Source organism: Arvicanthis niloticus, chromosome 7 (assembly GCF_011762505.2).
Source record: "Arvicanthis niloticus isolate mArvNil1 chromosome 7, mArvNil1.pat.X, whole genome shotgun sequence".
Classification (NCBI taxonomy): Eukaryota; Metazoa; Chordata; class Mammalia; order Rodentia; family Muridae; genus Arvicanthis; species Arvicanthis niloticus.
In genome coordinates this window covers 6,905,147-6,932,145 of record NC_047664.1, presented here as the reverse complement: position 1 = coordinate 6,932,145, position 26,999 = coordinate 6,905,147, and the positions used below count along the sequence as shown (strand labels likewise).

At 39.8% G+C, this 26,999-nt stretch overlaps 1 protein-coding gene across 2 annotated transcripts in view; it reads left to right on the top strand.

Moving 5' to 3' along the window:
* Nucleotides 1–26,999, top strand: part of Unc13c (unc-13 homolog C) — a 478,076-nt gene that overhangs the window by 388,563 nt on the left and 62,514 nt on the right. Inside the window, exons 20-25 of one of the 2 annotated variants that reach the window (XM_076937867.1) lie at nucleotides 389–485; nucleotides 2,010–2,153; nucleotides 8,447–8,524; nucleotides 13,788–13,865; nucleotides 14,340–14,369; nucleotides 26,344–26,432. In XM_076937867.1, the coding sequence (XP_076793982.1) occupies nucleotides 389–485; nucleotides 2,010–2,153; nucleotides 8,447–8,524; nucleotides 13,788–13,865; nucleotides 14,340–14,369; nucleotides 26,344–26,432 (516 nt within the window). The remainder of the gene's footprint in view (nucleotides 1–388; nucleotides 486–2,009; nucleotides 2,154–8,446; nucleotides 8,525–13,787; nucleotides 13,866–14,339; nucleotides 14,370–26,343; nucleotides 26,433–26,999) is intronic. The other variant, XM_076937868.1, reaches the window with a different exon arrangement.

Genomic DNA, 26,999 nt, shown 5'->3' with positions numbered 1-26,999 from the left:
AAAACCAAAGCGGGGTATATTTAAAAGTTGAAGGTAAAGTAAATTTCCTGTTGTTGGGTCTACATAGTTCAATGGAAAGGAATTATGGGATGGTGGGATAGTACATGTGGAGACTAAGAACAGGATGTCTATAGTCAATGGGAACTTCAATCTTGAATAGAAGGGAATTGCAGGTGGGTGTTGGGAACTAAGCATATTTGAGGCAGCATGGGAGTGCAAAGAGAGAGACTGAGGGTTAGGAAGACACAGTTGATGAATGTAATCCTCTATAAAGGAACAAAACTGAAAGAGATTTCTGACCCTGAATCACCCTCATATGGGAGCAACATAGCTGTTACCACATGTAAATGATGTCCAGGGAGGTAACTTGCTAAATTTTTTTTTGTAGGTGGTTTGAGCCTTTTGTTATGCAGTGGCTAGATGAAAATGAAGATGTGTCCATGGAGTTTCTTCATGGAGCACTGGGAAGAGACAAAAAAGATGGAGTGAGTCCAGACATGGCCAGGATTCAATTATCTTTCTTACCTCTGAGCAAGTAGGACATGTGGGGCTCATTGGTTTTATCTTAGTTTTATTTTAATTCCTTGGTGACCTAAGCAGATTTAACATGATTTCAAAGAACTGGAGGAACCGATTAAATAAAAAGGAAACAAGAAAAATCAATCATTCCTTTGCCACAAAATTCCTCTTAATTTTGTGAGTCTGACACTGCAAGATCCCCAGGCCCATACAGAATGTCTTTTTTTCCTGGAGCCCTCCAAGAATAAGGTCGGAGCAAGGAGAAAAACACCCAGCATTCACCCCTGGCCTCTATATGTGTGTACATAATGTTCATGTGCACAAAGAGCCATGCTTTAGGAAAAGGAAATGCAATCCCTCAATGAACCTCAGCAAAGCTCTTACGTCTAATTTATAGCTATCTTTTATGTGGTTTTAAATCTTAGAGATGGGCAGCTATATTTTCTTCTTCCTTAAAATTAGAGTGTTGCCAGAGAGAAGTGAAGATCAGCACTGGTTTGTTGTAATTTGCTCTCAAGACAAGTATCATGTAGCCCAGGCTATGTTAGTCAAAGCTGGTCTTCGGCCTTAGCCTATCAAGTGCTAGGCTTACAGGTGTCACCACCATGCATTACCAAAGCTGATTGCTAAGGAAAATATAGAGCAAGTCTCTGCACTGTAGATAAGCAGATCAAAGAGGTCAGAAAGCACCTCTGTGGAGGAGGAGGAAAAGAAGGAGGAGGAAGAAGAGGAGAGAGAGGAGGGAGAGGAGGGGGGAGAATAAGGAGGGAGGGGGAGAGGGAGTGGGAGGATAAGGGGGGGAAAGGGGAGTGGGAGGATAAGGGGGGAGGGAAAAAGGGAGGGGAAGGATAAGGGGGGAGAGGGAGTGGGAAGATAAGGGGGAGGGGGAGGGGGAGGAGGAAGAGGAGAACTATACCAAGTATGGGAATCTTCCACCCATAACAACTTAAATCTACAAGGACATTTCCTTTCAGAAATTAAGAATTATTTCCTTGAGCTTTTACTTTGTTTCCCTAACCCTAAGAAAAATTACATAAGAAAAATTAATTTTTCCATCTCTGTTCCATAGTTTGGTTCCAAGTGGTGGCAGGCTATAGGACTTTCGTTCTCAGGTTCACAGACTGCTGATCATGAGACCCCTCCTCATTGAACTTCAATCCCAACACAGGGACCAGATGTGATAGTATCTGTTGTTCAATATCAACCAACCAGAACCCCCCCCCCCCAGCTCCCAGGGACTAAACCACCAACCAGAGAATACACATGGAGGGACCCATGGCTCCATATGTAGCAGAGAATGGCCTTTTGGGTTATCAGTGGGAGGAGAGGCCCTTGGTCCTGTGAAGGCTCGATGCCCCATTGTAGGAGAATGCCAGGGTGAGGAGGCTGGAGTGGGTGGGTGGCGGAGCACCTTCATAGAAGCATAGAAACATAGTGAAGTTCCCTTCTCCCCCTTCCTTGCTCAAATAATCTTTCTTCTCACCCCTCAGTTCCAGCAGACATCAGACCATGCCCTCTTCTCCTGTTCTGTGGTTGATGTTTTTGCTCAGCTTAACCAGAGCTTTGAGATTATTAAGAAACTGGAATGCCCCAATCCTGAAGCCCTATCACACTTAATGAGACGATTTGCAAAGGTGGGTTGCATGAGGCATGTTTTCTCTAGGAAAAGCTAACCTAGACAGACAGTTAGGATTTGGTGCCATTTTGGATACAGATGCCATTTTAGAATTTTGAAACAGAGTAGTTACATTATACTTAATAATTTGGGAATGTGGCTACACATTTTCATGACTGACTGAGGAAAACACTGGTCTGACTTTGGGCTGATGAGGTGATACCAGATATTCATTTGAGAAGAACCCACTGATGTTACTCACCTGGTTACTAAAGGTGTTATCATGAAAAAAAAACCACAATCTATGACTCATAGTGACAATGTTAAAACTTTATGCCATGTCTATTTCAAATGTAATCTTTGCACTATCAGAGAAGTCAAAAGAACATATACTTTCTGGGTCTAATGAGAAAAGAAATGAAGTTTGTTCTCTTAATAAATAAACACACAAAAATACATATGTCTTGCTAGAAAATACCAAAACCCACTGAAATTGTGAACACTGAAGGTCTAAGTTTGTTAAGACTGCTATAACAAACTATAGTACACTGGGAACCTTAAACAACAGAGATACATTTTCTCAGTTTGGAAGATAGTTCAGAGTTCTTGTATTTGTCCATTTGGTTTCTTCTGAGACCTTGTAGCTTTCTGAAGCTCCATTTCCAATATGACTTCACAGGGACTGCCCTCTGAACACCCTGGTGTCCCTGTGTATCTAGTTTTTTCATCTTACAATGATTCCTGCCAATTGCATTATAGGATCCATCCTAGAGAGATATCTTTTTAACTTAATAGCCTTCTTAAGGCCTTATCACTAAACAAAATGAAGACATTCTATCTGAATATTTGTCACATTCTGGGCTCCTAGTGATTAAAGGTTTTAAGTATCAAGTTTTGAGAAAACCACTTAACTCATAACAAATAGGCACACTGAGCATGTGACTGCTTTTAAAAACAAACATATCCCAAAAGACTGTCATTATCCCCAAAAGACTGAAGTGAAGGTGCTCTGGGAATGGAAGGCTCAGCTCTGACCCTGTCATTGGCCTTGTCTCTCAGACGAATGTTCACATTTTCTTCTAATTAGTACGGATGTCTTCTAGCAGATAGTATCTTCTTTCCCTGTGTCAGATCAGATCATCCTGTGGTAACAATTACATCTATAAACTCTATGGTTCACAGAGATTTACTTCTGGGTCATAGAACATCAGACAGCTCAGGTGACCCTAGAGAAGACCTCTCCACTATTGTATGACTCAAGAGTTCCTGCCAGAGAGGTCTGACAAGGGGAGGGCAGGGGTTCTAGAAGGCTCAACAAGCTAAGTGGGGAAAATAGCTGTACAATGTGAAAAGATTTAAGATATAATCAAAGTGGCTGGCATCACTTGGACAATAGTTAGGACTCCGTGTAGGATTCCAGGCATCTGTCAGCCAAATTCTATGACAGTTTTTAATCTGCTATGAAATGCATTAAATTCAAGTCTTTGTTGATTAGGATGACTAAGAAAACTCTTTGCTTGTTAAGAGATATACAGAATCTGTAAGGTTTTGCACAGAGGGGTTTGTAAACTTGATACATCAGTCCTGGTTTGATGTAACCGTCCTACTGCTCTCGACAAGTACAGGTAGGTAAATTTTATAAAGAAATACGAGGGTTGGAGCCATGGCTCAATGGTTAAGATCACAGGCTGCCAATGTAGAGGACCCAGGTTCAAATCTCAGTAGCCATATGGTGGCTCTCAACTGTTTAACCACAGTTCTAGTCAATCTGGGCTTCTATGAGAACTTTATCATGTGTCCGTGCATACACAATGGTATACACTCATACACATAAAATATATAAGTTTATAAAATTGAAGACATGCAATATAATAATCTCTAATATTATTTAAAAAACAAAACATCTTCTTTGGTCCCTGGTAAATATCAGGGCACCTGCCAGATGCTGGAGTTAAAGGAATATGAGTCATGCATATCATTTTCCTTGTGTTCTAAAACCTAATCCTAACTTAAAAAATAATAATGACAATTCATCAACTATAATGATATTTTAATCATCTTATTCACAGTACCTCACTCACCTCCCTAAAACCCCATGAGGTATACACCATTACCCTTCAAAGTGTTTTGAATGATGACATGGGCTGGAAATATGTGGTGACTGAGATGCGTCACCACGTAGAAATGGCATGGAGTGAAACTAAGCATTGCCCAAACTCTCTTCTCACAGCAATGTGATCTGAAACCCATTGTTGGTTGTAGAATAAAATCTTGTAGTCTTAGATTTTTCAAAGCCTCCTGTTAATAAACGTTCTCAAATGCTTCCACACCCCACCCCCACTTTTAGTCCGCCATCCACAGGTAGCGGAGAAAAGATGGTAAATAGAACAAGGGGATGTGGACAAGTTTAGAAGTAGTTCTTTGGGGGTGATTCCAGTCTTCATTTGTCAGGATACCAGCAGTCCAGTTCAGTAGTATCAAGATACCAAGCACAAATCAGCAGCAGCAGCACAATCCAGCAGAAACTGCCAGGTCTCCACCAAATTGGCGCAAGTCAGCAGGAACAACTTGGACCAGACACAGCACCAGGAGAACTTCTCTGCCATGCCTCATTCAAAGAAGTGAAGATCAGAGAAGATGTGAGACCAAGGAAGCGTTTCTATACACGTACACTGTCACTGTCCATTGAGTCCTATTTATATTTTCTCCAAACATCATGTGTCTTCTTACCACAGGTCTTGCCTCAGCAAAACACCATGTGAGTCTACATCACATGACATATCCAGACACTCTCACTTTAGAGTCTCATCAATTATTTTTACCCTTAAGGCCCAGCCTAGGTATCTGTGCAGAATAATCAGGAGATTTATCATATGCGGGATGTATTAAGATATATAGAGGACACAGTGAACTGGATAGAGTCCCCTCTTCTGCTGAGGCTGAATTGATATGAGAGTCTTCCTCTCCTTAGAGAGTTAGTTGACACCTGAAATGTTATTAAAGGACTTGGAGAGATTGCTGAGTTGTGAAGTACTTGCTATGCAAGCACGAGGACCCGAGTTTTGATTCCCAGCTCAGATATAGAAAGTTGGGCAAGATGCCATGTGTCTGTAGTCCTAGGTCTGAGCATAAAGAGACAGGAGGAGTCAGGTTCCAGTGTAGTCTGGCAGTCTAGTTGGGGAAAGCAATTGAAGAAAGTTTCTGATGTCAATCTCTGACTTACACACAGACAAACACACACACACACACACACACACACTGAATAAAGATAACTTCTGAACCAGAATTTCCAACTACTGATCCTAAGAGCAATGCCGTAGATGGGCCTCCCAAGTATGTTGACCTGACATTAGCTAAGGAAATCATAGCTCTCTGCTGAGTGTTGACAGACAACCCATTCAGTATGTCAGCAGTGGCAACATGGCACATCAGAACTTTCCAAAACCAGAGGACATTCTAGCCATCCTGGTTAATCCTTTAAATGTCACAGATTCTTACGTCACTGCCACAATCCCGTTAGGACTCCATGTTTCTAAATCTGAAGCTTTTTCACTAGCTGTGCTTCTATAGCATTAAAGAACTCTCACCATCCGTGACTTCTCCTTCATATAAACTCTGAGAAACAAGATGCAGACATTCACCAAGAGGCTGTCCCATGAATGTGTTCCTTTATCCCTCCATCCTTCCCATTTTCTTCATCCCTTCCCATCCCTGTCACGGTTACTGATTCTATAACTCAGAATACTTTATAGGCAGAACCCCTGTGTGAGCCTTGCCCTGGGAGCTCCTCTCTGAATAGTGACCTCTATGCTGCCACCTGTTCCTCTTAAGTTTTGGCATGCAATTTACTCTGCTGAAGGTGGTTTGTTGAAAACAGAGGCTGCTGACAATGGCTCCAGAAGTGCCAACTGTACAGATCTGAGGCAGTATCTGAGAATTTGCATTTCCACACTTGAAGGCAATGCTGATGACAATTCCCAGAGCCATAGTCAGAGAAGCAATAATTTGGGACATACGCCCCCAAGCAATTGCTAATTTAGAGTAACGAAACAATGACCAGATTTGGTTTACTTTGGTGAATAAATTAGAATGAAATGGAAGTTGGCCTTCAAGTGTTCATTCAAGATTTTCATTCAGGCTTACTGGTGTAGGAATACAGAATAACCAGGGCTGTTAAAGCAGTACTCTACAGCTCCAAAGGTATATGGTCTCTAGCTACACTTGATATGACCCATGCTTTTCCTCACTCACAGTCTATCCTGTGTTTTGACTGTTAGGCTAGTAAATATGAGAGTCAGAACTAGTTTTCTACAACCTGGGAGACAAGGGTGGTATTTTCTGCTGATTTAGATCCAAGTAGCATACCATGGGGGATTCACTGAGAACAATTATAGATAGCCTTGTAGATTGTTCTTCCTTCTCCAGAAAAGCAAGTGGGCTAGTCAACAAGTCACCTAGCAGCCACATGAATTTCTAGATGACACTGGACTGTGAAGGGTATTTTTCTATTCACATCTCATCTCCAGCATGTTATGTCTAAGATACAGCAAACTAGAACACGCTGGCTTATATGTATGAGTTTCAGGGACAGGGTCAGATAATTGCCACAGTTTGTACTGGCATTAAGAAACTCTGCACTGAGAGTTGTGCTCACAAGCACAGATGAGCGAACACCCCCAGGAAATCCCACAGTCACTCTACATGTCATCTAAAGGAAACTATGAGCAGCTTCACTCAGAAGATACTTCTGTCTAACCAGCCGTCCGTTTCCCTGGATTTATTGATCTACTGCTTAATGAGACCTTCTGTTTTTTTTTTTTGTTTTTTTTTGGCCAAATTTTTATTTAAACTGACTCTCATTATCTTAGCACCATGCATTTCTGGAAAGCATCAATCTCCTGTCAACACATTATGCATAATTCTAGCTTCTTATTGTGAACTTAAAAGTCAATAAAACAAGTTTATAGTCAAATTTGCTAGATTCAGTCTGTGGGCTTAAAATTCCTTCCTTAGCTTACTTAACTCTTGGGAATATCTCTCCCAATGAGTCGCGATCCAATGGGGGAAATTTTATTTTATATGTATGTGTATCTGGGTCTCAATGTCAGAATATATGAATGTTAGTACAGGTGCCTGCAGATACCAGAAGGGGGCATCAGATCCCTGAGAACTAGAGTTACAGGTGTTTGGAAGTAACCTGCTATGTGTGCTCAGAATGGAACTGGGGTCCTATAGACCAATGCATGCTCACACCTTCTGAGTTCAGCCCAAAAAAATACATTTTAAAAGGAGATGGTTTGGCTCTTTGGTTTCTCTATGAATAAATAACACAATTCAATCATTATTGTTGCCTTAGCTTTTCTAAGAAGATGGCATTCACAGTTGACATGTTACCTCTATGTGAATGTAAGACCTGAAGAATGCAAACTCCTCGGTGTATCTTTACACAAAAACAATACGTTTCATCAACACAGTGTACATTTTTCTCTTTTTTCCATAATTTTTAGAAGCAGGGGTCATGCAGGAGTTCACAAGAAGTTTTAGAGAAAGGAAGAAAATATCAAATTTTGGTACAAAAGAGAAGTGAACAGGCAACATTTTTAGCAACTGATGTGCAGTAAATAACAGTAAATAAATAATGCGTTGCTAAACAACAGTAACAGGAAATCTGAGAAGGAAAGGGCGGGGTAGGAGAGAGCTGGTTTCATACTTTAACAGTCGTTTGTGATAGTACACAATGTAAATCCTTATTTCTGAAGAGAATCACTGCGGAGTGGTGTCATGAAAATGTCTAACCTTTCTCAGACACGAGGCACTGAGAAATGATGGAGAAAGTTGAGAAATCATCTACTGCAGATAACCTTATGTGATAAAGATGAGATGGCAAAAAGGATTAGGAGCCAGAAAGAAGTCGAAGGGAGAACTCCAAGCCCACAGCATCAGTGGGGAAGGTGGGCAAGTATCCGGATTATGAGACATCAAGTCTCGAAGCTGTGAAGAAATTGCCACAGGAAAGCCTATGTCTCTCCTGAGTAAAGTTAGAGAATAACTGTATGATAGTGTAGATGCTGTTCTGATAGACTACGGATCTCTGAGGTGTTTTTGAAATGCTCTTCAGAACTCTGACAAACTGTCATATACATGCAGTGATTTGTGATTTCTCTTTGGACATGGGTAAGGACTGAGCCCATCTAAGACTCCCTTTAGCTAAAAGAGAGTTGTGTTTGCCTGACTTAGCCTGGATGTGTTTCTGTAAGGTAGCATGTTTAATTCACTTAAATGATGTGCATTGCATGATATTTTCTTTCTCAGACCATCAATAAGGTTCTGGTCCAGTACGCTGCGATCGTATCAAGTGACTTCAGTTCATATTGCGATAAAGAGACAGTGGTAAGTAGGACTATGGGTTCCATAGTGGGTGGTGAGAGCTAGGGAATCTCAGAGCATTGCCTGCAAACCTTTACAGGCACATGGGTTTCCTATCAAGATTGGATAGAAGGCAGAAAGTGGCCAGTGCCTACCAAATTATGGTTTTCTGTGTTGAGAGAAACAAGATGATAAACCATTGAAATTGCACCAACTCCTAAAGCATTGAAGCTGAGAACTAGGGAGATAAGAATTAAGTGAATGTTGATAACAACCATTGCTGCTTTTTACCCACTCTCAAATAAGTATAATTTAGTCTTTCCATTCTCAAACCAATTGAAAAAGAGTAAAATATACAGGGCAATGATGCTTCCTCCTGTGAATTATCCATGTCTCCATGGTTTTTTTTTTGATGATCCAGGAATACTTTTAAAATCCAAAGCAGTATTGCAACTATTCAGCAAAAGGCATTAAAAAAAATCAAGATGAATCGAAGTTGTTTGCAATCATATAATCAGAGTGATTACATGATGTAAAGGGAAAGTGTTCTTATTTCTGTCCTTAGTATCAAGAAAACTGTGTGGCCCACATTGTGGGGATTTTTTGAATAACACTGAAGCACCCACAGGGTTCTTAAGAGCAACTTTTTCTTCCTCCTTGCAAAAGTAAAAATAAAAATGAAAACCAGCCCGCACTAGTTGGCAAGGCCGAAGGAGAATCAGGAGCTGGGCAGGAGAACCAGCTCACCCTGGCTGACAGCTCATTACGACAAGCCAGTCCTGATGGTTCTCGAAGATCCCAGTAGATGCTTCTTTCCCTTCTATTAATATGCTTCCCAGCAAGCTGATGATAATGTTCAGACAATCTCAGCACTGAGTTCCAGCCACCTTTGACCCCAGCTGTCTAAAAAGGAGACTATTTACTTGTTGGAAGCATATATTTTCATTTAAAGGTTAAAAGATGATGCATGCTTCCAGTGTTAAGTCTGCAGATCACAAGAGTATCTTGTAGTTTCAGCAAACACTCCAATTTTACTAAGATGGCAAAACAGGTATTTTGGGAAGTTAGCTGAGAAATAACTGATTTCGGTTAGCTCTTTAAATGCTGGGCAACCTTCTACTTCACATGTTAACATTCTAAATTCCAGGCCATTTGAAACCTCCCCCTGTCCTGATAAATGTAAATCAATATATATTGTGTTATTTTTGTATGGGAGTTGATCTTTCAAAAACTTTTTTCAGTATTTATTTGTGTGTGTGTGTGTGTGTGTGTGTGTGTGTGTGTGTGTTGTGTAAGAGTTTATACATGTGAATGTCGAGTCCATGGAGGCAAGGCTACAACAGGGTATTGGATCCCCATGGAGCTGAAGTCACAGGCAGTTTTGAGACGCCTAATGTGGGTGGTGGAAACTGAACTCAGGTCTTTTGCAAGAGCAATGCCTGTTTTTAACCACTGAATCATCTCTCTAGCCCCCAAAATGGAATTTTATAGTTAATTAAAAGCCTACGTAAATAACATGAGCCTATGTAAATAAGGCTCAGCACCTGTAAATTAGTGTACATTTTAGCCATATTGGAATGTCTCTACTTTGAATCAAACTTTACTATTCATCATATTTTAGGTTTACAATTGATCTCAATGAAGATAAAATGCATTGATATGTTTATAAGAAAAATCAAACTGTACACACAGAGAGTTACAGCTCTGCCCAGTTACCATACCCATTAGCACCTGTACCTTTCATTGGCTTCATCCTAGCCAAGCAGTCTCCTGGCTATCTTTGAATTCTATTGTTTAAGTTTAAAATCATTTTAATTTCATCAAGGTGTCTTGATTGAATACACAGCTGTACATAGCATTGCCTCAAGTCTTCACAAACAGAAGTTTGTGCCTTTTCATGAATATATATTACAAATTTCCCTTAAGAATCAAAACCGTAAGTCAGATATAGTGACACATACCTTTAATCCCAGCACTCAGGGGGCAGAGACAGGTGGATCCCTATGAGTTCAAGGCAAACCTGGTATACATGATGAGTTCCAGACAACCAGAACTACATAGTGAGACCCTGTCTCACAAAAAAAAAAATGAAAGCATTGAAATTCATCATATATTCCTAGTCATCTACAAGTGCAGTAAGAAACATTCAAAGATAGATATTTGAGGTATAACAATGAGGGTTTGTAAGATGGCTCATGGGTAAATTCACATGCCATAAAAGCCTGATGACATGAGTCACATCATTAGAAGCAACATTAGAAAGAAAGAACTGACTTCTTTCTACATGTATACTATGATACATGCACACACACACACAAAGTAAATAAAATTTTCAAAAAGACATGACTATAACATTTGATGTGTCTGAAGTCAGAATTAAAGTCTACAGTTCAACAAAATGTCCACCTGCGAATATTTTTATGTAGCATCACATGCTAATTTATTGCTGTTTTCGAGACAGGTTCCATGTAGCTCAGGCTGACCTTGAATTTCTGATCCATCTTCCTTTTCCACCCGAGTGCTAGGCTTAGTGTTGTGGACTATCTGGCCCCTTCTTACTGTGACAATAAGTGAGTCCCTTAGGGTTTTGACTGTTCTCAAGATAACTCAAAATGTACACAGTACACATACTGCATAACAGCTATGCCCAAATATATTTTTTAATTTCCATAAACTCTTCAGAAAGCAATAGAATTCAGTTAGGATAATGTTCCTTTTACTGGGTTGGTTTTGTTTTTCAAATTTTTAAATGCATAACCTTGCTACTTAACCCATGCCAGCCTTGAACCTTGAGTCCTCCTGCCTCAGCCTCCCAGTTCTGGGATGCAAGGCATATGCCATGCCTGGATGGATTTATTAAAACTTTAATTCATTTATTCTTACTCACTGACTACAGAATTGCTAGAATCAAGCTGTTTTGTGCTTAGGTTGGAGGTATAATTGAATAGTAATCTAGTTCTAATCAATGATTTAATAAGTCAATGTAGTAATATCAGTGGACTTGGGGCATTTCAAGGTCAGGAAAAGTTTAGTAAAGGAGAAGAGCTTTATATTTATTTTGAAAACTCAACTTTATATTTATCTTAAAAACTCAACTTTATCTCTCTCTTCTCCTTACTCTTTCTATGTGGTGAGTAGCCATTGTCCCAAGTGAGTCCAACTCTCTGTCCATTTTACATTCCCTAGCATTCTTGAAAATCAGAAATGATCATATCTGAGTTGGTGTATGGCTTTTATATAAAGAATTGGTATTCTAGTCCTGTTCTGAATGCTGAGAAGAATAGGCTTAAATGCTAACATCCAATAAATCAAATAGAGTATGCCTGTATCAAGGCATGCTGATCGTGATTTTTGGGAGCAGAGGGCATCAAAACTGTCTTGAGCATTCCAGTTCGACAATCAGAAACTCTGGAGTATAACTCTCAGTTATCTGTGTTTAAAGAAAAAATAAAATATTTAAGTGGCCAGAATCCAGGAACAGAATAGAAGTGTGAAATTGTTTCCATAAATCAAACTTAGGTTGTGGTCACTTTAAGAGTCAAGTACAAAGTCTCTCGAAGGTCTGTCATGTGGTTAAGGTAATAATAAAATCTTTCCACTGATGAGAGCTAACGCCTCTGTGATGTCCCACGAGTCCTTTGTCTGACCTTCTAATTCATTGCTGGCTCCCTTCCCAGCCACTTGGAAGGTGTGTCCATTTTCTGTCTGTGTCATCCCTAGCTCTGAGCCACTAACTCTTCAGAATCAATGTGTAGCAGCAGCCATCAGTGATTTTTGCAACTATGCCAAAATCTATTTTCTGATTAGAAATTAATTTCGAATTGACATCTAGTCTTATCACAAAGTTTTATATCACCACTGCCCTTTTCTCCCTCCCTAGAAACGACTCAAGTGCCTAAGCATGCATCCTGTGCAAGCACAGAGCTGCCGTCTGCCCAGTGCCTCAGCACCATGCAAGGTGTTTACATTTAGCCAGTGACAGTAAAACAAAAACTCAATATAGAGTCTTTATAAAATAAATTCAAAGTAGGTGATAGGAAAGTTGAAACCAAGGAAGGAAAATTCTAATCTAAGTGATGGAAAGGAATCCACACAAGCAAAGAGGAAATCGAGAAAAGAAGCACACTTGGTCTGGAGCCAGATAGCGAAAGGAATAGTCAATAGTTTCCTGGCTTTAGTGACAGAGACTCCATTAAAGTTACTTTAATTTTTTTTTTTTTTTTTGTAAGTTTTCTTGGGTTTAAAAGAGAAATGCAGATACTTTTTGGCTTTAAAGCAGCACAATTACCAGGGAATTGAAATTAATTGATTTTTCTCAAAATAAAAAATAATGTCCAACATGGAATGGAGTAGGTTGGCAATACAGCTCCATTGGAAGGGCACTCGCAAAGCATCTATGAAATCCTGGGCTCAGTCTACAGCACTGCAGAACCAGAACCTGGAAGTAGAGGCAGGAAAATCCTAAATTCAAGGTCACCCTAAGCCATCTGAGACCAGCCTGGAACATAAGAAACATTGTTGTTGTTGCTGTTGTTTTTCATCTTTAATCTTTTTTTTTTTTTTTTTTTTTTTTTTTTTTTTTTTTTTTTTTACAGTCCAGGTGTTATTCCCCTCCCGTTCTGCCCTCTGACAGTTTCTCATCCCATTCCTCCTCTCCTGTCCCCAAGAGGATGTCCCCATCCCCCCACCCTCCCACACCATCTCAGGCCCTCCCTGAGGCCTCAAGTCTTTCCAGAGTTAGGTGCCTCTCCTCCCAGTGAGGTCAGACCAGGGAGTCCTCCGATGTACAATGTACGTGTGCCGGGGGCCTCGGGCCAGCTGGTGTATGCGGCCTGGTTGGTTGCTCAGTGTCTGAGAGATCTCAGGGGTCCGGGTTTGTTGAGACTGCTGGTTGTCCTCCTCCTCCACTTCTTCCAGCCTTTCCCTAATTCAACCACAGGGGTCCCCAACTTCTTCTCAATCATCAAATCAAACAAAAACATAAATAAAAAGTGACTAATTCTGATGTCCAAAATACCATAACAGGAAAAAAAGGGGGGTGCTGGTAGTCAGTCTCCATGTGCCATTGCATGTGTTGTTCGTTGTTAAACTGTATTCCCCAAAATGATCATTTATTTCCTTTCCTGTCCCAGCAATTAAAAGCCATCATTCAAAGTAGCAGAATGATTACGTTTGATAGGTATAGCAGGCCACAGGTGACAGCTATACACTGTATAAGTTAGACTCGCCCCGAAGGTTACATATGAAGGATGCACATCACATTGGCCTCTCTTTCTCTTCCTATAAGCCTTGCATATTGATGAACAACATCCAACAACTGCGGGTCCAGCTGGAAAAAATGTTTGAATCCATGGGTGGGAAAGAGGTGAGTGTGTGTCCACTCTTGTCTTTACCAAAGGACTCTTAGCTGAATGTTAGTAGCATTTTGCTTTGCTATGGAAAGTGTCTTACTTTTTAATATGGTTTTTATCAAGGAACAGGAAGCGTTTGTTTGTTTGTTTGTTTATCTCTAAAATCCCATTAGCATTTACATCAGTCACTATGACAGTAATGACATTTTAGTAAATGGTGGTATGTTCAGGGACAGGGAAAGAGCCAGCTGACCTGCTGTGCAATTAAAATGTATGCATATAAGCTACTGATTGGTAGTATGACAAAGATTACATTTTACACTGTCATCTTGAAGTTGACGCTTGTCTTAGAATCCATGTTGTGGCAATCGTGCTATGTCAGTGCTTAATTTTTCACGTCATGAAAGCCGCGTCAAATGTGCTATGTGTTGTGTCTGTAATGTGTCGTGTCTCTATTCAACATCCGTGCCTTGCAATTCCACGAACAGAAGAAGGAAGGGGAGAGATTCTCCTATGAGGTTTGTGATGACAAACGTTACCCGCTTGCTCCCCCTGGCTGTCCTTACCCGCCATTTGAAGACCATTGGGTGACCCGTGTGTGCTCTCTCATTTGCTTGTTGAGATCAAGCAAAGAGCAAAACATTAATTAGCTGGCACCTGCGCTTGCCAAGGTCTTGTCTTTCCTTACAAACTGATGTGAGTGGGGGTTGAGGAACTGAGGAACAGGAAGTCATTAAAGGCGAGAGTCAATGGAGCAGCTGGTCTTCCCCACCCAGCCGCTTGCCACCAACAGCAACAAGAATAAAACAAACCCTTGGAGCCAGAGAGGTGGCTCGGCAGTTAAAGACACTGGCTGCTCTTCCAGAGGACCCAGGTTTGATCCCTAGTACCTACATATCAGCTCACTACCATCTATAACTCCAGTTCCAGGGCATCTGATGTCCTTTCTGGCCTTCTCAGGCACTGCATACACATGGCACTTAGATGCATGCAGGCAAACACTCGTTACACAAAAAGTAAATATTTTTACAAGAGAAAACAGACCCAGTGAAGCTATGTCTATAGTGTTTCTACTTCACTCACATTGGACTTTTCTGTGTAGTAAGCCATGGGCCCATGCAGAAAGCTAGGTTCGAAATGAAAGCAAATTTCTTTTTTATTTCGAAATGTCTGAAGCTGCAGAGCCTCAGTTAGCACCAGCCTCTTCACATGAGATGAGTCTTTAAACCTAAGGAGAAATTCGGCTGCACCACACCAAAGTGAAAAATGAAGGTGCTACTTAACCTTTTAGAAAGGAAAAGCACCAGAATCATGTGCAATGCTACAAAATGGTTCTTTTTTCTTTTTTTTTTTTTTTTTAATATGAGTTCATTCACTGGTAGTCTCAGATCAGCTTATGTGAAATAAAGCCTCACTTTCTGCAGTGTGCTAATGTCTGCTCCAAAGTCTCAGGGCATCAGTCTCATTTCTGGGTTCTTCTGTTGAAATCAATGGACATGGCAGTTGGAAATCATCCCATGAGATTCCCTTTCTAATCGTTTTGATGCTTCATGACATCCATTTAAGCCAGTTTAATACTTTTGGTGATGAAATCACTCATTTCTTGTGGGAAATCTCAGTCTGAAATTCAGTGAAATGGAAACACCAGGAATTATGTAAGAATGGAATTATATATTAAATGACCTATTTCTAGAAACTTCCCCCCCTACTCTAACTATTTCTCTACCATTCTGTGTCTGGACTCTGATGCAGATAATATTTGCTGAGCTGATGCTAAGCAGACAAGACAGAACTGACAGACTAAAGTCCCACGGGGCCGTGATTAAAGGAAGTTGTATAGACCAAGCCACCCACTTGCTAAGCACCCAACAGGGAGACTTGTTTACCAGGCAAAAGTGATTCTTACTTGTGAAGCAACTACCAATTTGAAAGGTGCAGGTTCTCATTATAAACTGTGTTTATAGATAAATTCTTCCTTTATAATGCAAGCCATGCCTGGTTATTGGGCTCCTTATATATAACATACAGGAAAAAATGCAGTTGATCGAGTGATCAAGATAAAACCAAGGCCTGGTTCCTGTCTAATCTGTCAGATTAATCACAGTAGCTCTTCCCTACACTCAGTGTTCTTCTGTCCCTCTTTCTATGTCGTTTTTTTCCCTCCTTTTTAATCTGATATCCATTGATAAGGAAAAGCTTTAAGCTGAACCAATCAGAAATGGCATAGAGGTTTGTGAAGCCTAGAAATAAAACAAGATCCAAACCCAAGGCCAAGTGAAACACACAGCTTTCCAGCATGGTTGTGCTTAATTAATATATAATTGTAGGTTGCTATGCTCAGCTTCCTTCATGTCCCAAGTTATGAAGATGATCTGCAGATTCTTTCCAATAGGGTCATCTGTGAGAAACAGTAATTTAAACAAGTACCTTCACTTGGAGCTTTTAAAGAAATCAAAAAGTATTTTATGGCTGAGGTAGCCTATGGCTGAAATCCCAGAACTGGAGAAATGGAAGCAGGAGGGTGAGAAGTTAGCTGTTGTCCTTGGCCATATAGTGAGGTCAAGGCCCTCTTGGGATATGTGAGACCCTGCACGACTCCCAAAATAATTCAAGGGAAGAAGAAAAAGAGGTCTAATTATATAGTGTGACCAGGAGTCACCTTTCGCTATAAGATGTATATACAGTACTTGATACAGGCATACTCAACAGTCTTTGAAAGTCTTACCATGTGAGACTAAGGAGATGCTCCGTGGATAAGACCAGTGGCTATGTAAGCATGAGGACCTGAATTCAAATTCCCAGAATGCATGAGGTATTTAGGCATGACCACATTCACAAGTACACAGCAGTAATATCAATGCTGTAAGGGGCAGAGACAGGAGGATCTCTATGGCTTGCTGACCACCAGTCTAGCTCCAGTAAGAGACTCTGAATCAAGGGAATAGAGCAGAGAGTATTAGAGTAGGATACACACTACCATTGTCTGGCCTCCAAATGTCTGAATAAGCATGTATGCACACACAAGCATGCACATGTGTACATATATCAAACACATGCAGCATATATTCACACATATATCTTTTTTCAAATCATAAATAAGTTCTTCCAAGCAAACTAATGTGGGTTGCCAATTTCTTCTGCCTATGCAGCTATATAAGGAATCTTAACTAAGACCAGGGACACTCTCCATCCCAGGCCAGTTCCTCGTCTCTCAGGAGTTTGTTATATGGACCCCTCTATGTTGGGGTGTGTACTTCTCTCTACAAAAATCCAATTAGCAAATGACTGTCTGTTCATTTGCTCAGAGTAGTTTTAAATGCGCTGTGTTTTTTAGCTGAGCTCTCCCCACAGGCTGCTTGCCTCTAGCACTGTCTGCAGCTGGCCACAGCTGGCCACAGCTGGCCACAGCTGGCCGCTTGCAAGCATGACTGCATGATGCTTCTTTGACTGCCAGGACAGCTCTTCCCTTGCAGGAAAACCCCTTTTCCTTGGGCATAGAAGTGTTTCACACCTGCATTTTGGTTTTGTGCTCTCTATTGGTGAAACATTCATCTTCTGCATGGGGTACAGATGGAAACATTGCCAGTTAGCCTGAGGGAATCACTGTATTGACTAATAGGGAATATATAGCCTATATTATAATCTGACTTTGGGATGAAAGTTAACCATTTACCCCACCATCACAATACTGTGTCGTGTGGTGCCCTTGTGTACCACAATAACAGTAAAAGCATCATGGGAATGCCATTCACTGGAGAATAATTGTCCAGTTATTCTGTAATTGATGGAATAACTCAAAATAAAAACATTGTAGTCTATACTAGTTTGTTTCTTGAATATAACTCCATGTGTGTCTGTTGCAACTTCTTTGTATTAATTTTCCTAACATGAGCATATTGTTACAGCTCTTGGAAGTTGCTTACAAATCTTCCTTTGATTAGCGATTTAATTTGCCTAAGTATATGAAAAAGAAAATTATCAAAAATGTAATTTCTTTGCAGGGAGTCATGATATAGTGATTTGGATAGTCCACAACTGTTACATAAATTGATTTAGGAGAATTCTGACTGTGCCGTGTGAACAGAGGATCTGCACTGTGGTACAACCATTTGAAATGGTGGCACCTCTGGTTATTCATCAGCTTAATGAGTATTGACGGTACTCCAAACTCTAGGAGTTATTCCTTATTGAGATATTTACAGGAGAGAAAGTTGCTGTTAAGCTACATTTCCATTCTACTTACTATAAATCAGACCCAGTTGGTGCCATGGTAACATGATTTTTATTGACATGTCTCAGATATTAGCTGAGTTTTCTGAGTCAAGTCATGGTGGGGATTTGACTGTAAGAGTAAGTTTTGTGTTTGAACAGAATAGAACCAAAGAATCTGTAGCGTACCCCACTGTCTGCTTCGGTGAGCAACTCCATTGTTGTATTTCAATCATGTGTATCTATCTGTAGTATTCTGAATCTTCAGATTGTGACATACAGTTCACCGAAGTTCTTCTCCAAACCTGTTCACCACACAGACTTAGGGAGCAGCTCCAGGTTAGAGAGGGAAACAGGGAACCTGGGGTAAGGCTCACTGTTTAAAGACAGGTCTCCATATCAATAGTCACTGGAATTCAGCACCCTGGCTTTGGAGTGAGATTATGAAGACACACTGCTCAACTCCAGCCCCCAAGGATTTGGATCAGCAGGCCATGGGCAAGATTGTATGATTCTAGTAGAAAATAAATTCCCAGGTCGTGATACTGATACCACTGGCCTTGGGACTCAGTACCACTGCCATGTTTTTATAGACCAGAAACATCATGATTAAAAACAGCTCAGGGGCTGGATTGATGTCTCTACAGTGAAGAATACTTACTGCTCTTCCAGAAGATCCAGCTTCAGTTTCCAGTATCTACATGGTGGCTCACAACTGCCTATAACTCTAGTTCCAGGAGACCCAATGCTCTCTCTGGATTTCATAGGTGCCAGGTATATGGTGAACACACCTACACACATACAAACACTCACAGACATAAACTTAAGTTAAATAGCTCTCTTTTTTTTAATGGAAAAAAATAACAACTCAAAACACCTTTATTTATCTCTGGACCACCTCAACCATCAAACTTTCGGTTCTCTGAATATTGAGTTAACATGATTAGATGGAATTTGGGACAATACACAATAGCATAGTCAAGTTCTTGTAGTTAATATAACAGTCCTAAAATTGCTAACTATTTTGCAGTCATTTGCAAAACTTTATCATTTCTTAAAAACATTATGTAAACTTTTTATTATGTTTTATGCATTGTTTTGCTTAGTAGTATTTACATTTTTTTAATTTATAATTTTAAAAATGGTAAGAATATATTCAGATCTTCAGATGATATGATTGATCTTGGCTTCTGAATATAAGTAGAAATGTCACTTAGTAATAAATTAATGAGGATCAATATCCTGTTTTTATCATTTTTCAGCAACTACAAAATAAATTGTAGAACAAATTAAATTATAAGGCATATATTAGGCAGCTCAATAATAAAACAGACAATTCAATTAATTATAACTTACTTTCAGTTCTAAAATTGTCTCCCAAAGCAATTTCAAGTATCTGTAAATTAAAAAGTTTAATTATCCATTGTGCCTACTCAGAGTTATTGTACCTGCAGGAGGGCAGGAATTGGGGTAGAAAATAAAAGCATTTTTCATTGTCTTCAGACTCAAGAAGTTTGCAAAGAACAAGCACTCATAAAACAGCAATTAAGAGCCATGCTACCTTTCAGCACCTAGAACATCAGTTCTCAACCTATGGGTCATGACCCTCTAAGGGTCCCGTATCAGATATTCTGCATATCAGATATTTACATTATTATTAATAACAGTAGCAAAATTACAATTATAAAGTAGCCACAAAATAATTTTATAGTTGGGTGTCACCACAACATGAGAAACTCTGTTAAAGGGTCACAGCATTAAGAATGTTGAGAGCCATACACTCTGAAGCTAGGCATCTATGCTGCCTGGACCACTTTAAGCATCTCTTCCCATCTCTTCACCTCAGGCTTGACCCATCTTATAACATAGTTCAAAGCACTTCAAATCATACTAGGCAGCAGAAATATAACGAGTGCTAAGATAACCCTACTTTTAAAAATGTTGGGTTTATTCAGGAAGTCAGAATCACAAGAGACAAGGGTTCTGAGGGAAAATCGCTTTCTAATCTTGGAAGCACCCTTCAAAGGCAAATTCAAATGCTGTGTTTTATTTCACAGTAAACTCAAACTTCTAGCATCTCATTGTGTGGGTATAACCCAAAGGTGAGATGGCATGCAGCTGAAGTCAGCAAATGCAACCAGTTATTCTTAGCTTCATAGCACCAATCAACAAGAAGTGAACATCGTACATCCTGGTCTTTTATTTGCAGATGCTGCCTGGTTTCTGTTTCCTCCCAGCCATCTCTGTGATTAGGGTTTTCAGTTGGATTTAATAGGAAATAAGAAGAACAATGAGCTAGAAGGGCAATCTGATTGCTGTGATTTAACAAATACAGTTGAGTCCAAAACAACTCCCACATATAGTCAGGCTTAGCAACTAAACTTGTGAAAGTAAGGTAGCAAAGGGTGAGGTTCTGAGCTGGCAGCCCATGTCAGAATGAGATGCAGGATCCAGGCAGGGGCTGCTTGTTAACCTTGCTCCCCAGAGTTTCTGACAGCCTGCAGGGTCACCCACATACTGGCAGGTCTCTTTTTAAACTAACATCTCTCTTAAGAGATATGCACAGCAAGGAGGGATAAAGATACAGAGTTCTATTTTATCTTATAATCTGCCACAACAATTCACTCTTGATTGTTTATAGCTGCCCTAACATACCATAAGCCAGTGTAACCAGCAGTAAAACTCTTAGCTTCTTGTAATCTATATTGTGTCTATTTTTTGGTCTATGCAACTAAAAAAACCACAGATTTCACCTTAAACTAGTGGTTCTCAGCCTTTGAGTTGTGACCGTTTTGGGGGTCAAATGACCTTTCCACAAGAGTCACATATCAGCTATCCTTCATATTAGATATTACATTACAGTTCATAACAGTAGCAAAATTACAGTTATGAAGTAGCAATGAAAATAATTTTATGGTTGGGGGTCACTACAACATGAGGAACCATATTAAAGGGTTGCAGCATTAGGAAGGTTGAGAACCAAATGCCTTAAAGGAAGTAAAAGTTTTATTCTAGAGCAAAGCTGAGTGACCATGACACAGGAACATAGATTTAGGTGGCCTTGAATTCCATGTTTTAACATGGAAGCAGTTTCATAAACTTTTGTAGTTTTACAGAATAAAGAAGGTCCTAAATCAAGGCAACTTTAAAATACATTGCTGGGTACATCAGAGAGACAGAGACAGCAAAATGGGAGAAGGTTTCTACAGGCCTCAAGTGATAACATTCTTAGCTTTCTGGTTGGTGAAAAACAGTGGTCTGCTAAGTTAATAGATTCCAACAGGTACTTACCTTTTAGTCATAGGATGTTAGTTCTGACAGAGAGGTGAACAAAAAAATGGCTACTCAGATGCCTAAAGCTAGCCCAGATATGGTGATTAGTCCCCGGATCTGCAGCACTCCAACCTTTCCACAACACTGAAGCTTCAATCAGTTAATTAGTCTTTGAAGACACAGATTTGTTTTCCATGATTATTTTGTTGCTCATTGATACCTAGTAAGTAGCTTTGTCAAAGCTGAAAACAGTATCTTACTATATCTAAATGTATTAGTTGATCTGACATACCATAATGAATGGTATCTAACTACATACACCATGTAGTTATGCTGTGATTTTTTTTTTTTTTTTTTTTTTTTTGCCACTGGAGGTCCTCAACTTTCTGAAACCACAGTTCAAGCTGTGAATTTACGCACAGTGACTGACACTTCTAGCTTAGTATCCATGTCCTTCCAGGTGGGGTGAGGAATGTAGTACTCTGCCTCTGCATGTAATCATGTGATCATGTGATCATGTGAGCTCTTGAGGAGGGCTTCTACAGAAAGGAATACAAATAATACTGAAAACAGAGTACCAGCATCAAAGCTGTAGCACTTGTGATTAGTTATTTACAATACAAACCACATATCTTATTTCAGACAGCATACCACTTTCTGATGGGATGCCACCACTTACAAGGATATTGCTCTGATGTCAGGTTCTGCATAAATTTCCCAGTTTTATTTTAGGCTGATTGAGGCCTCATGGAGTGAATAGGCTATGAAAACTGGAACTGTTGGACAGAATCAGCCTTTTTAAAACAAAGAACCAGAGCCAGAAGATACTGTGAGAAATTGCTGGAAGCCCTTCCCTGCTGAAAACTACCCTGAGGGGTCTGAAAATGCTAAACCAAACTTGAGTTTATTAGATCAACCATTAATTATTATTATTAATTATTATTATTATTATTATTTATTAGGAACAACCATTAAGGGGGATATAAAGAGAGTGAGAAAAATACTAAGTCAAGACTTCAAAAGAACAAGTGAGCTAGGGAAGATGTTTTAGAGGCACAATTGGGCATATCTTGGTACCCAAGTGTAAATGGAGGAAGAATATAGAAGTCAAACATGACATCTGCATGTGACCAAATCAGAGAAAACAAGAAGAGAAATAAATTAAGGCAGAAAGATAATGAGCTCCATGTTTATATGCTTAGATGGAGGTACAATTGGATCCTCAGAAAGAAAAAAATCTACTAGGCACCTGGGAAACCAGACAAGTTGTTCAGGCATGCTATTTAGAGAATGCAGAGAAGAGAATAAGGGGGTCGTTTGCATAGGAGTGGTAGTTGGAGCCATAGACTTGAACAGGGTTGCTCAGGAGAAAGTAGAATGAAGAACAGAAAGGGTAGGTTGAAGGGCATTAGTATTTAAAGAGTACGTAGAGGACTTGCATTCAACAGGAAGAAGGACAAGCCATGCAAAACTGGACAAGCAAGGAAGTAAGGGCTTGAGAGAGAAACAGCAGTATGAGCAGAGGCTGAGTGGGATAAATAAGGTCACCAGGCTTAAGAGATCATGGTGACCTATATTGTGCACTGCACTGGAGGGTCCAGAGCAGAAGCTGGGCTGTGGTGCACTAATAAATGTTTCAAAGATGCAGACAGATCTATAAGCACAGTTTCAGGCTTGTGTTATGAGAAGTTCAGAGGTGAAGGAGAGGGAGAAAGTAGTCAAATGTTGGTGAGAAGGTTATTTCCAGTAAGTTTGGCTTTTCTTCCATTATTCTACTTTCTGTTTGCATGTGAATATCATCAGCATATATTCAAAGAGCAGGAAAGTAAGATTAATAATGGACTGATCAAATCCAAAGCAAGAAGAGTGGCTAAAGGCCCAGAGGGAGGGAGAAAGTCCTCAACTGAACAGAAGGTTTCTAAGACACGATGCTTCAGATTTCATAGACATGGTAATAGACCTTGCATAGTAAAAAAATTTAAATAAAAATGTCAAAAGATCTAATGCAAAAATAGTGAACAGATTAATATAGATGTATTAAAGGATTTGATGCAAAGAATCTTAAGGGTTTTAATTTTAAAATACTGAACCATTTAAACAGTAGACAAATAAATCTTGGCCTCATTTTCTAGGGAGATGATAGGCAGACCACATGACCTTCCCTCCTCAGCTGTATTTCGATGGATGGGTAGTGAAAACACTGGAACACTGAGGCAGGGCTCTGAGAACAAAGCAGGGCACCCTACAGGCTGCAGGAAAGGAAGGAAAGGGGGCAGCAATTAGCTGTGAGGAAGTAAATGACTCAGGAAAGACCTGGAGTTTCTTCGTGGCATCTATTTTACAGGTGACTTTAAGGAGACACCAGAAGGGTTTAAATGTCCTTCTGCAGCCTAAAAGTTGTAACTGTAGCAAGACGTTTAACGGCCAATGCTTTTAAGAGGGTGAAAGGACATATATTCTGATTAAGATCTACAGACAGAGGATGGATGCTAGAAAAGAAGCAGAAATGCATGTGGAGTTGACATGGTAACTGAATTCTGAGTCAGTGTCAGAGCATAATTTGACATGGTCTGGCAAGTAGTCACATATTTGAAATCAAGAGTAACTTGATAAATCAGAATATGTTGTTGCTAATAAAGAAAAGATTTTATTTCAAAAGCCAAAGTATATTGTTAATAGAAAATGTACCTATGGAGAATCATACTGGCCATCAGGATAACTTCCATGGGGAAACTTTTGGCTTTTTGTATCATCTCCAGTCACCTTTCATATATTTAGTGCATGCAAGTCTTACAGGACTCTGGGAAAGATACGTTGACTTGCATAGGAAGCTAAAGTCTATGGAAAAGATGATACAAGAGTTTTAAATACAGAATAAGAGAAAAGGGCACAGTTGGTACACGTGCTCCGCTGCTGCCTGCCTCTGGCGAGGAATGCTTGAAGAAGGGTTATGAAATGACAGGAGAAATTATTTATACTTTAAAGAAAAAATAAATAAAAAACCAGGTGTGTTGCATGGCTTTAACCCCGGCGCTTGGGAAGTGGAGACAGGAAGATCTCTGTGAGTTCAAGGCTGTTCAGGTCTACATGACAACTTTTAGGACTGCCAGAACTATGTAAAGAGACCCTGTCTCAGAAACAAACAAACAAAAAAAACCAAAGGGGAGGAGAGGAGGGAGGAAATGGGAGGGGAGGAGGAGAGGACAGGAGAGGGAAGGATAAGGGAGAGGAGGGGAGGGGAGGGGAGGGGGGGAGAAGACAGAGACTATGAGAAAGAATGTAAATAAATGGTTGCCTACTAACCATCTTTTTTGTAAGACTTTTTAATAAAAACATACATCAAACATATCTTCTGTATTCACACCTTCTCACCCATGTACACATTCACACACACACACACACACACACTATTCTTTTTTTTTTTTTTTTTTTTTTTTTTTTTTGAGACAGGGTTTCTCTGTATAGTCCTGGCTGTCCTAGAACTCACTCTGTAGACCAGGCTGGCCTGGAACACAGAAATCTGCCTGCCTCTGCCTCCCAAGTGCTGGGATTAAAGGCGTGCGCCACCACTGCCCAGCAACACACACACTATCCTTGCTAACTGTTTCTTTCTTTTAAAAAACACCCTTGGAGCTCTTGGAGTATTGCAGATTACCTTGTTCCAGGGGCTTTCTTGTGTACTTCAGGGACACTTCTTTGAATGAGATCCTATGAGCATTTATTACTAGCAGATCTCACATTTATTTCCTATACTTCCTAGGTCTTTGGCTTATATGTCATAAATTTCTTTGTTTCACTTCAAGAAGTTGGCTCTGCCCCAGCCTCTTCTCATTAGAGGACCAATGTGTCAAAGAACTACACACACTAATGAGAGGGAATTTAATTTCTGAAGGCTCAAAGGAAGGAAGATTGACATTTCAATTTCAGAGACTGTGACACATTATCCTTTACATGAATTTATCTCTGCCTGTTGGTATACATATGTCAAAAGGTCTTGTTTTATTTATAATTCAACTATACTGTTAATTTGTAAAAATACAAGTAATGGGATAAATTTCTCAAGGTGGTAAATTCCATGTCGATCTTTTACTGTCATTAGAAAAAAAGTTGATTCTTAAAATAATAAGTAAAGTGCACATCTTTGAACCTTACCCTGGGTTACAGAGAATACACAGAGAGAAAAGGCAGACCAGTGTTCTCCAAAGAAACCCAAGAGCTTAGGGATTTACATGTCCTACTGCTTAAGAATTCTACAGATGGTAAATGTACTCAAACACCTCTCAGTAACAACATGGCCTTGGCATCTATCATCCTAAAGTCTAAAATGCAAAAGGCTCTAAACTTGAAGGTGTCTTTAGTGTTCTGTTGGTTCTCAAAAAGCTTTACACTTTGAACTGTCTCAGATTCCAGGGTTTAAATAACAATTGTGAAGTGAGCAAACTCTAGGCAAAGACTTCAAAATCAGAAAAACTCTGAAATCTGAAAGACTTCTGGTCCCTGGCATTCTAGATTTGAGATATTTAGCCTGTTCTCAAAAGTTAATTTTTTATTGAATAATATTTTAATATACCTATTTATTTATGGTTCTATTAAACATATAGGAATATATGTTTAATATATTTTGAATCAAAGCATATTTTCAATTAGTGTATATAATTGTATAGGGTATATAATTAGTGTATTGGGTTTCGCAAATCATGAAATTATCACGCTCTGGAGTTATCTTGCCATGCTTTCCATCCCATCACTGAAAACAAGAAAAGCTTTGCCGTCTTCCTCCTACCTCAGCATGTTATGTGACTTGATCAACATTCTCTCCTATGGGAATCCTTAGTGGTTTCCTCGGTTTCCTAAACCTTTGCATTTTAAAGACAAAAAAAAAATGAGAAAAAAGTGTGTCTTTATTGTTATTTAGAGTTGCCGTATTGCAAGCATAATGCTTCTCAGAGGAGTAGACAGGAGCTTCTTTCTTAAAACTCCCAAGTGATGTTGTTTATGGCCTCTCTGCAGCTAGACCCTGAAGCTAGCACTATTCTGAAAGAACTTCAAAGCAAACTCAACGGGGTTCTGGATGCGCTCAGCATCACTTATGGAGAAAGGTAAGTGGCCTAATTAGCTGTCTGACTGTATCAGCTTTTACTTGTAATGATCACCCACTTTGCTTCAAGACCTGGTCTAAGCATCATCTCCTCTGAAAAGCGGTTCGTGACTCCAGGATCCAAGAGTGATGCCTTGCAGATGTCTGTACATCCTTCGCTTTGGTGATACTCACAACACCTGTCTCTAGGCTTTCATATTTACTTCTCTCGCTTTTCTCTCAAGGCAGAAATCTTAGCTCATAACCACTTGCAATGCCAGTGTGGACTAGAGAGCAGAAAGTTCTGGAGAGAATAGAGAGAGGGAGGAAGAAGCAAAACTTACCTAAGAAGCATCTGTTGGGCTCAAGCCTTGCATGTCATTGTGCTTGCGTTTCTCATGTAATCTGGTACAGAGCACAACTTAGAGTTCATAACCCCAACTACCTCACGAGCAAGAGTTTAGAGACTATGGGCATCTATATTTCTAAGTCAACTTGCCTCAGCTCTGATATATTTTTAAAGAACAAGAAGTGACCTGATATGAACTTTATTCTGCCCCAGTATAAGAGAGCAATCATTTTACTACCA